General features: G+C 44.3%; 1 protein-coding gene across 2 annotated transcripts; it reads left to right on the top strand.

Annotated features, from left to right (window-relative positions):
• The first annotated feature begins 68 nt into the window (after positions 1-68).
• serpinb1 (serpin peptidase inhibitor, clade B (ovalbumin), member 1) lies at positions 69-8772 on the top strand. Of its 2 annotated transcripts, none has more exons than XM_047049529.1 (7): positions 69-84; positions 5938-6120; positions 6556-6693; positions 7235-7352; positions 7529-7671; positions 7837-8004; positions 8301-8772. In XM_047049529.1, exons 2-7 carry the CDS (start codon positions 5956-5958, stop codon positions 8703-8705), a joined length of 1137 nt encoding a protein of 378 aa, XP_046905485.1. In that variant the 5' UTR covers positions 69-84; positions 5938-5955; the 3' UTR covers positions 8706-8772. The 2 variants fall into 2 exon arrangements, with proteins under 2 accessions (XP_046905485.1, XP_046905484.1); XM_047049528.1 differs by lacking the exon at positions 69-84 and adding an exon at positions 4787-5175.
• Positions 8773-11142: the final 2370 nt, after the last annotated feature.

Here is an 11142-nt window from a genome sequence, read left to right as displayed (position 1 = left end):
CTTTCTTCCTCGTGTCTTTTCTGGTCGTCGACGTTTCTGCGGCTCAGGTGCGACTGTCCGGCCTCAGAGGAAGTCGGCTTGCAGGTCAGTGAGACACACAGCTCTCTGGTGTGGGCTTGTCTCAGCGGAGGGAGTGGTGCTGGGAGCAGGGCTTCACTGGAGGAGGGAGAGAGAGAGAGGTGAGTCTAAAGGCTGGAGGGGGCTGGAGGGGGGAGTGGAGGGGGGGGGGGGGGGGGGGGGGGCTGGTGGGGGGGGGGGGGGGGGGCTGGAGGGGGGGGGGGGGGGTGGTCTATGCTCTGATCCCAGGAGTCTGACCCAAGGCCACCGATGGGAGTGGGGAGGAGATCTGGGGAATGTGGAGAACAGTGTTTGTCTCAGCTGGGAGGGAGGACCAGCGTTGTAGGGTTCCATGAAGGGACGACGGACTGAGTTTTGACAGCGTGTGCTGAACTGTGGGCTAGATCCCAGGGACGCGGTGTTTAGGAGTTTAACGAGTGGAGGGCGGGAGTGTTGGCTACACCCAGACTGGGAACGAGGTGTGATGCTTGCTGGGAGGGGGATGTAGGAAGGACCTTTGCACCTGGACTCAGTAAATATAGGGCTTTAACTGAGCAGCAGAATGACCTCTGAGGAGGTCACTCTCCTCAAACACCTTCCCACCTTTAACTCCATCAGTTCCCCTATTTTCCTTTCAAGTTCCTGTTGGCACACCTGTCTGTCTTTGTCGAATGTCTGTTAAGCGCATTCTTTTTATCCAAACACCTGCCACCCCTCACTCCATCTCAAGTTCTCTATATCTCTCTTTCTCTGTCTCTCTTTGGCCTTTCTGCTGACGTAGGATTGAGCTGTGCCTTCTGTGTGTCACTAGGGCACATCAAATGCTTGCTTTCTACTCAGACTAAATTTAGCGCCGACTCTAATCCGAACTTGTTTGAGCTGTAGTCACAACATACTGGGTAAGAGTCTAGCAGTGTTTTGCTATTTTCAGAGAGGGTTAAAGGCAGGGTAGGTAATGTTTTGGAGAAGTCATATTTTTGTCATATTTGATGAAATAAACTTCAAATCCTGATAGCAATCAAAAAATTCAAATGCTCTGACAGTATAATAAATTGAACTGTTACAAACATGATCAATCATTACTTTCGGACCAAATGCAATGATTGGACAGCATTCAGCTGGAATGCATTGATGACGGGGCTACTTGCTTGCCTGCCTAACCTAGCTGGACACGTATGGTCCCGATACACCGTGTCCTATTATTAGGGGAATTACCTCTTCCGTAGAAGATTACAAGCTTGTGAACAGGGTTGCAATAAAAAAGAAAATAATTTATTGGCTTTTTTTAATCACAGTAGAAGAGGCAGGTGGGAAAACTATTTTAAATCTTATGTTTAAATTTATGACATGGGTTTCCTTTCTTTAGAGTTTTTACAGATCTTTTTTTTTTTATGGACCGGAATGTGTCTAAGGGTTGCTAATATCCTGTAGTTAGAGGAGCAGCGAGTGAGGGGTGAGGGGTGTGGAGGCCAGGCTGCAATGGCCAGTAACTAACAGTTCAGTTGATTGATATAGCTCTTTCCTGCATCACATTCTGTGTACATTCTCAGCCTGGAGGACTATGTGGATTGTCTACATGGTTCAGGTGTTCACCACACAAGCTCCACACCAAAGTAGGTTATACAGTCCATCCGAAGGGATGACAGGTGACAGACTACACTTGAAACAGTACGCTGGTTAATCTTACCTAGAAACTCTACCAAGAGGGGCAGATTCCTGCTTGATCCCTCAGAAGGTCACAGCTGCGTGGGTTCCCTGGTCCTGTTGTGCCAGCTGATCGTCACGGTGATCGTCATGGTGATCGTCATGGTCACAGGTATGGACTATCAACAGCTGTTTTTACAGACAAATTGGAGACTTTAAAGCACCATTTAGATCAGGGATCCCCAAACTACGGCCCGCGGGCCGAATATGGCCCGCCAACGCATTTGGACCGGCCCTCTGAACAATGGCAGTTTAAAAAAAAATAAAAAATGGAAATAAAACATGAATAAAAAAATATTAAGTAGATGTTTTGATTTCAATAGCAATGAATATGAAAAAAGTTATTTACAATATTAATAATGATCTTTTAATAGGCTGTATATACAGCGGCGTAACAAGTACTTGGCGGGCCCGAGTGCAGATCTCACCAACGGGCCCCTTACCGACCTATCGTCAAGCGAAATTATTGACTGTTGACCTTAGCGATGCGCAAGGAAATTTAGGCTACTTATGATGTACAATTAAGGGTAACGACTGCTCCTTCTATGTGAAGATAGATGACGGTTTAAAAAGTGAACGTCTCTGACTCGCGAGTTTCTGGCTCTAGATTATGCTTGCTACAACACGGAATGAGCATAATGGAACAGTCAGTCATGAGCCGACGTATCTGCGACGTTTAAATAGAGCACAGAGATGAAAAGAAAATCTGATCATTTACCGAGGCTTATCCGACGTTATGAATGACGTTTCGATCTGTCATGTGTGCTATCTGGGTACTAGTAAAAAAAAAACAGTCACTTCGATGGTGAATATTTGATTTTATGTTCGTTAGATATGCTAGTTTACATTTAGTCTATCTAGCTTTAGCTATTTTCCGACTACATCCTGCACATAGTTTACTATATCTAACCTGGCTGCTGCCTGGTATGGCCTCGGCCTATATGTGAATTTTTATGACGTTTAATAGCCATGTCAACTGCATACACCAGACAGTAAACGTTATGTAATTATTAGCCTACCCTGGTGGCTGAGTTTCACACTCATTGCTGTTGCCGGGCTGGGGGTCAGACGTAGTGTCCTCTTCAACACGCTTCGACACAAATCCAAATGAGGATAGTTTTGACAGCTTTGCCACCCTTACATCTTGCTCTTTTCGTTCCTGCCGCTTTCTGGAGCCACTTTTATGTTAAAGGGAATGGCATGGGGTAGCCTAATTCGCTTCAAAACGCTAATGCAACACAACTGTAGTATCCCAACAACAACTGTCTGTGGTATTCCAACAACTGGATGGGAACAATCGTGTGTGGGTGGGCGGGAATCTTTGACAACAATATTACCCAGACATCCTTGCTATTTTTCGAGGGCAATATTACTTAATAAAAACGAGATTTGTGTCATTCAGCAAAAGGCAAATGAGAAAAAATGAATTATTTGCTGTTGTTAACACTGACTGTTTTTAAAATGTTTATTGGGCAGGTGATAGCTCAAAATTCTGAATAACTGACACCATAATTGAGAAATGTTTGCGAATTCATAAGACTGGATCACATGTGATCTACAACTTGCGGTTTTAGAGCGGTGCAAGGGGCCCGGTCAGATTGCCTTAAGGGGCCCGGTCAGGTTGTCTCACTTTTACATCGAGGACGGGCCCCCTTTCGCCACGGGCCCTAGTGCAGCTGCACTCCTTGCACTCCCTATAGTTACGCCACTGTGTATATATCTTTTGATATGTACGAATGTATGGTGCATAACATAGTAATAAGCTAATCTAGCATAATAAATACATTTAAAATCATAATAAAATCTCCACAATAATACTGGTAGTTACTCCGGCCCAAGTGATTTTCTGTTCCGAGCCGGCCCCTCATTAAAGAAAGGAAAATTATCTGGCCCTCGCAGACGAAAGTTTGGGGACCCCTGATTTAGATACTAAATCCACATAGGTGATACTGCAGGAGATTGTCTGCATGGCTGGTAGTAAAAAATATAACCTAGTTTTGCGTTTTAATTGGCAATACTAAGTCTTTCATGGATTCAGAAATTGAAGCGACGATCTAAGGCTCGCCCCACGCCCAAAATATACGCGGTTTGACGGCTCTGCTTCGACATGAGCAATTCCAGCAACCGTATCAAACACGCAACACCTGATAGAGTTTCACCTAAGCACGACATTGACTTCTGCAGACCATTAAGGGAAGATTAGTGTTCCAACATTCATAGCAAGGTAGTATCTGGTGACGTACCATGAACTACTCACCTGAACCTTGTCACACACAGTCTTTATTTATTCCTATTTTGCCTAGCAACTAAAGAGAGCAATACAAACTCCGGCACAGCAGTTAAAGGACATCTATGAGCAAGAAAAACAATCCTAAAGCTCCAGCACTGGTCATGTTAAGCTGACCTTCCGACACGCTTTGATGTCGGGGTCATAAATAAATGAAGGATCACGTCGATGGCGAGGGTTCAAGCGGGGACAAGCAGAGTCCGGACTGTTCCATGGTCTTCCTGCCCTGAACCGTACAGCCTTATTCCTCTGACCGCAGTTTTATTTGTCAGCCGGCTAAAACGATGGATTTCCTAACCAAACATGACAGGACGTCCCTTTCTTATGACATCCTGACCCTTCTCTCTACTCTCTGCCTGGTTGGTCAAGGAACAAAATGACATTGAGAGCGCTTGTTTATGAGTGGGATTTCTGTTAAAACTTTTAATAAAAGTCAGCAGCGATTAAAATTGGAACTCTGAACTACCTACATGCCTGAGTGAGTCAACATACTTTTAAGAGAGAAGTGAGATGGAAAGGAGACACTGTGTATCCAAATCACTTCACTGCTTAACACAGTAGGTCTATGTGCATAAGCTACTCATGGTGTCACTATGGATCTCAGGCTAATTGTGAAAAGGTTGTACACAATAAAACAAATGTTTCAGCACTAACACACACCCAGTTATCTGTGTGTAGGTGGTTAGCCGAAATACACCTTTGACCCTCCCACCTCCTTCGCCGCACCTTTCGTTTCTACGACTAGCAAATTCCAGTCTGTAGGCTAATGAAAAATACACCTGCTGCCTATAGTCGCCAGGCGGAGCAAAGTACAGGCATACTTTAGGTGCGGTGCTTGCACAAGGTTTGGCTATCTGTGTCTTATTTATCAACATGACATAATGCTGTCTGGTCAGTCCCACCTTCTGTTATTGCTCAGGGTGGAATAGCCTACTGGGGAAGTAGCCTACGGTATACAGTGTTAAAATCCTCGAATGATTTGGCGTGTAGCCATTATCTCAACACTGTACATCTGTAGCGCAGTTCTGTCGAGAAGAGTGTTGCTTTTTGGCTGTCTGTATCTCTGTTCGGTTTCAGTTTGTTCGTTCCACCGGCGTACGGATCATTCATTTCCGAAAGCAAAACGAGTAAGTAGCCCAACATTTAAACGACATATAAAGCTGATTGATGCAGTACATCTACTTGCAGAAAAAGTTATGTTTTCAAACGAAGAAGACTTTTCTTACATTTGATCTAAAATCTCAGATTATTTTCCGGGTTGATGGGGACGCGAATTCTCTCGATCGAATATTTTCATTACAGTCAGGGTAGATACTTGTGTAGGCTGGGCTACATCCGGAAAGGCCTTGATCGTCTTACCCAGAAAGTTATTCATGCTTAAAATTGAAAAAACATCATTTGGAGACAACATTTGGGGGGCAGGGGAAATCGTGAATTGATATTTATATAAGTACGTTTACAAGTCGGTTGTGTAAACTGTAGGCCTATAAATGTTCTATAACCTAATACAACTACACTGTAGTTGAAACAGTGGCGATTTTAGACCCTTTTTAGGGGTGTTCAAGCACCCCTACATTTCATCTCAGCAGCCCTAAAAATAATAATAATAAAAAAATAACAAATATTGTTTATTATCATTTGATGATGGTAGTTCATGAAGAAAGGGACATCCTTAGTTTTTTCATTCATTCAATATTTTGCATAATAATACATAAATATATTGATTGTTATCCAGTGAAATTAGGGATTTATGTAAGCAAGTGGGTTTAGCACTTTTGCAAGGCACTGTATTCATGTCACATTCTCATTGGGGGCTGAGCACCCCTAAAGGTCTGATCCTAGAATCGCCCGAGTCGAACCCTGCTCACATCTGTATTCCTACATCCCAGGATACACAGTCAGCGGCCATGGCTATCAGCAACTCAAACACAGCGTTTGCGTTGGAGCTGTTCCGCACCCTGAGCGCCACCAGCCCCGCAGGGAACGTGTTCGTGTCTCCGCTGAGCATCAGCTCTGCCTTGGCTATGGTCTACCTAGGAGCGAAGGGCGACACTGCAGCACAGATGGAAAAGGTACCCCACCCTCTCTTCCACACACACACACACAGACACACACACCATAGGGATTGCAACTTTCGAAGATATTTTAATTTTATTACCTGTACTTTAGACTCCACGACCGCTCTGGAAGAACATGCTAACTGCCTTTACTATCCGTTACTATGGAGAGGGTCATAAACACACTGTTACACACAGTTGGCAGTAGAATTGACTGCATGACTACAGTATATACAAAGAGTATAGAAGCAAGTTCTTTGGTATATATGTGTCCTTTCTCTTACATCAACATCAAATTAGTTATCAGAGCCATTGTCATGTCATAAAGCATCCTGCTGCCAAAAACATGACATCATATCTGCGTACAAATGCAAGGACGTGTTTGTCGCTATGCCAAATTTACATTCCTGACATACCTGTGTTGAGCTCTCCTCTCTAAACCATCCCCAGGTTCTGGCCTTCGGCTCAACCAAAGATGTCCACACAGAGTTCCAGACGCTCAACGCAGAGATCAACTCTCCGTCTGCTTCCTACGTCTTGAAGCTGGCTAACCGCGTCTACGGAGAACAGACGAGCGACTTCCTCCCGGTCAGTTCCTCTGCATGTCACCCTCGAACCCTCGAGTGAGTGTACGTTTACATTTAGTAATTTAGCAGACGCTCTTATCCAGAGCGACTTACAGTAAGTACAGGGACATTCTCCCCGAGGCAAGTAGGGTGAAGTGCCTTGCCCAAGGACACAACGTCATATGCACCGGCCGGGAATCTAACTGGCAACCTTCAGATTACTAGCCCGATGCTCTAACCGCTCAGCCACCTGACTCCCTGACGTTTATGTGTGCCTGCAGTGTGTACGTCATACAACGAATCTAGGAGGATGTATACCAGGAGTGGTCAAATCCTGGTCCTCAGGGCCCACTGTCCTGCATGTTCTAGATGTTTCCCTGCTCCAACACACCTGATTCAAATGAATGGGTTGTCAACAAGCACTGTGGAAGCCTTATAACGAGCTGTTCACATGAATCAGTTATGTTGGAGCATGGAAACATCTAGAACATGCAGGACAGTGGGCCCTTGAGGACCAGGGTTGAACTTCGTTGTTGTATACTAAGACTGTGTCTGTGCTGCAGGAATTTGTGGAGGCCACTCAAAAGTTCTACCACGCTGACATGAAGGCGGTGGACTTCCTGGGGTCCGCAGAAGAGTCCAGGGCCCAGATCAACAGCTGGGTGGAGCAACAGACTGAAAGTGAGATGGTGCAGCATAGATGAATATGAAGCAATATCTGTGGCTGGCTGGTAAACCTTATGGTCTAGAATGAAGTTACACTAGGTTTCTGGTTGTTCGTCTCTGTGTGTCTTCTAATCGCATATTTTTCTTGTAACATAGATTTGCCTGATTGATTGTGATGATTCTCTTCATAGATAAAATCAAAGACCTGCTCAAGCCGGGAATGGTAACTTCCATGACGAGGCTGGCTCTGGTGAACGCCATCTACTTCAAAGGGAACTGGCTCAACCGATTTGCCAAAAGCGAGACCAAAGAGATGGACTTTAAACTGAACCAGGTCAGAAAGACAATGCAATTAAATAGACTAGGTAATACTGAATGTAGTTACAGTATACGGAAATAATTGTGGAAAAAGTGTGTAAGTGTACTTCCTCCAATATGTGTTTGTGTACGTGTGTCTGTGTGTGTACGTGTGTCTGTGTACGTGTGTGTGTACCTTCAGAATGAGAGCACACCGGTCCAGATGATGTACCTGATGAAGAAGCTCCCCTTCAACTACATCTCAGACTACAACCTCCAGATTCTGGAGCTCCCTTATGTGGACGAGGAGCTGAGCATGTTTGTCCTGCTGCCGGAACAATCCACAGACGGCTCTGACCCACTACTCAAAGTAAACAACAAAAGTTACCTGTAGATAATCTTAGCCCTAGCTCCGCCCTGGCCCTCAGGGCCCACTGTCCTGCATGTTAGGCGGTCCCTGCTCCAACACACCTGATTCAAATGACCAAGTCGTTACCAGGCACGATCAAACTTCTACTTTATTAGTCCATCACCATTCATTTGCTATTACACTGGTTATAATGGAATAATGAAACTTTAATGGAAAAATCTATTTGTGCTACGTCCTACTGCACAGTACATCTCCTGCACCGTATTTTGATTGATTTGTACTTCTTTGTGCCGTAGCTGGAGAAGGAGCTCTCCGTGGAAAAGCTGTCCGAGTGGACCGACAGGAACAACATGGACACCGGCTCGGAGGTCATAGTTCACCTGCCCAAGTTCAAACTGGAAGAGGACGTCGTCCTGAACGACGTCCTGGCGAAGCTGGGCATGACAGACGTGTTCAGTGACAAGGCAGACCTGTCGGGGATGAACGGCCAGGGGGGGCTCTTCCTGTCCACCGTGGCCCACAAGGCCTTCGTGGAGGTGAACGAGGAAGGCACGGAGGCAGCGGCCGCCACGGCGGGAATGGTGTCCTTCTGCATGCTGAGGGAGGAGTACTTTACAGCGGACCACCCCTTCCTGTTCTTCATCAGGCACAACAAGAGCAAGTCTGTCCTCTTCCTCGGCAGGTTCTCTTCTCCACAGTAGAACGTTCCGGCGCGGAGAAAAAAATTCACTAATTCACTTTGTCGAATAAAAGAGGTGCCTGAGTGCATGTTGTTGTTCTTAACGGAGCTTTGGTGTTCTGCAGTCTGAGTGTTGCATGTTGTGGTTCTTATACGAAATTGCTGCATAAACAGGGGTCAGCCCTATGTTCCTACAGCCCTGTTCCTACAGTCCTGTTCCTACAGTCCTGTTCCTACAGTCCTGTTCCTACAGCCCTGTTCCTACAGTCCTGTTCCTACAGTCCTGTTCCTACAGCCCTGTTCCTACAGTCCTGTTCCTACAGCCCTGTTCCTACAGTCCTGTTCCTACAGCCCTGTTCCTACAGCCCTGTTCCTACAGCCCTGTTCCTACAGTCCTGTTCCTACAGTCCTGTTCCTACAGTCCTATGTTCCTACAGCCCTATGTTCCCAGATGTGTTTAGGGTTAGGGTAAAGAGAGTTTGGAAGCAGTTTGGGAACATAGGGCCTAATCTTTTAATGAATATTAGAAATGTGGGAACAGCGGCCGCTCCCCATAAACACATGTATGTAGACATATATATATATATATATATATATATGCACAAACACTCAGACATCCACTAGACTTATTGCCGTTTGGAACTAGGTTCTGTAACGGTTGAGTCCCTGCTCTGATGTCAGAGTTGCTGTTAGCAACGTTGCTGAAGAACCCCCAAACGCAGATGGAACCATGTAATTCTGAGAGCTCAGATTCTGCTTTCTCTGATCTTCTGCCCTCTTGTGGTTAAAATGTATTCCCACCCTGACAGTTCTCTGGCGATAAAACAACCTGTGTTCCTTTCCTGTATCTTCAAAAGGAAAACAAATGTTTTCAAATGCGTTGAACATAGAACAATATAGAAAAATAACCAAATGTTTTGAGTTCATTGAAACTCTCCACTGGTTGTTGACTTATATGTGTGTTTGGATGATGAACAGAGCAGGGATAAGACCTTAAGGTACACACTGAGCTGTCGTACTGGCACGCCCACACAGACTCCGTGGGGAACGAGTACACAAGCATTGAGACTGAAGCTTTTCATTCTAGTGGCACATTTTAGGGTTCTTGCAAAGTGAGAGAACTCGACTGCCTCTGACATCACATGTCACCTCCTCCAGAGAACTAACTTTCTTATAACGTGTTTGTTAAGCACTAGCACTGCTGATACATACAGGGGGGGTATTTGAACCTGAAACCTCTTCATTTGCAGTCAAGTGCTCTAACCACTGAGCTACCTTATATATAAAGGCAGTGGTTTGTAGTCATTTTTTTTAACAGGAGAGTCCCATTGAGATTAAAAATCTATTTTTCAAGGGAAACCTGGCCAAGACAGGCAGCAACATTAAAACGCATAGTTATCGACAGAAGAACATTTTTTTGTTATATAATTAAAAATAAAAACTAAGTCAGTTACGTGACCTTGGTAATTTAAAAACATTGACAGTTTTTGAGAACCTCCCTCTAGTTCTTTCATTTTAGATTTAAAAGCAGTAAGTGGTATCAGTTCTTTGAGCTTTAAATCATTCTGCAACAAGTTCCATGATAAGAGTGCCCAATCCTTAAAAGCCCCTTTTCGTTCTGGCATTTGGGACAGCGAGCATAAAGAAGTCCTGAGAACGCAAGGAGCGCTGCCCACCACTGTTCTGCATGATGAAAACACACAGGTATTTTAGGAGCAGACCAAGGATTGCCTTATAAATGAAGGTGTACCAATGACAGAGCCTACAGGTGGTCAGAGTAGGCCATCCTACCCAAGAGTAGAACTCACAGTGGTCAGAGCTTTACAATTAGCAATGAATCGTAGTGGAGCATGGTAAGCTGTGTCCACCATACAAAGACAGTTAGCTGAGGCATGCAGATATTAAAGATCACCATAGTCCAACACAGGTAAAAAAGTAGCAGCAACTAATCCCTTTTTTACATTAAATGAAAAGCACATCTTATTTAGAAAATAAAAACCCAGTTTAAAACGTAACTTTTTCACCAGGTACTGGTACTATCATAAAGAACAGTTGACATACTTTACTGAGCTTGTCTTAAAAGGTTTTTGTTTTAGTGTTTATAAGTCAAACTAAAGAAAATGCATACATCAAAAGGACAGGAAAAAGTGTCAAAACACACAAAAGCAAAAGATAATGTAGATCTTGCTCTTAAAAACTATTATTTAAAAAAACACCAAACAACCACCTTTTCTACATTTATGTAAATTATGATCAAAATGGGCCCAGATGTGCTAATCTGTCACGGCTGTGCTTGTCAGATGTCTCCTTGTGGATTAAACCAGCACTGACCAGATATGCATAAATAGTAATAATAATAGTAATTCTGGCCTAGAATTCTTTTACGGGACATGACATCGACTACTAGATTGTGTTGTCCACCTATGTACATTTGTTTTAGAATTAAATTCATGATTACC

Source organism: Hypomesus transpacificus, chromosome 26 (genome assembly GCF_021917145.1).
Source record: "Hypomesus transpacificus isolate Combined female chromosome 26, fHypTra1, whole genome shotgun sequence".
NCBI classification, from domain to species: domain Eukaryota; kingdom Metazoa; phylum Chordata; class Actinopteri; order Osmeriformes; family Osmeridae; genus Hypomesus; species Hypomesus transpacificus.
Note: the sequence above shows the minus strand (reverse complement) of the source record. Positions and strands in the feature narration are given on the sequence as shown.

Excerpts from the sequence above, each read along its gene's own strand:
- serpinb1 (XM_047049528.1), top strand. The coding sequence starts at position 5,023 with ATGATTTGGCGTGTAGCCATTATCTCAACACTGTACATCTGTAGCGCA. Across the intron at positions 5,176-5,937 it reads CATTTCCGAAAGCAAAACGA|GATACACAGTCAGCGGCCAT; the intron begins GTAAGTAGCCCA and ends CCTACATCCCAG. Across the intron at positions 7,672-7,836 it reads TGGACTTTAAACTGAACCAG|AATGAGAGCACACCGGTCCA; the intron begins GTCAGAAAGACA and ends GTGTACCTTCAG.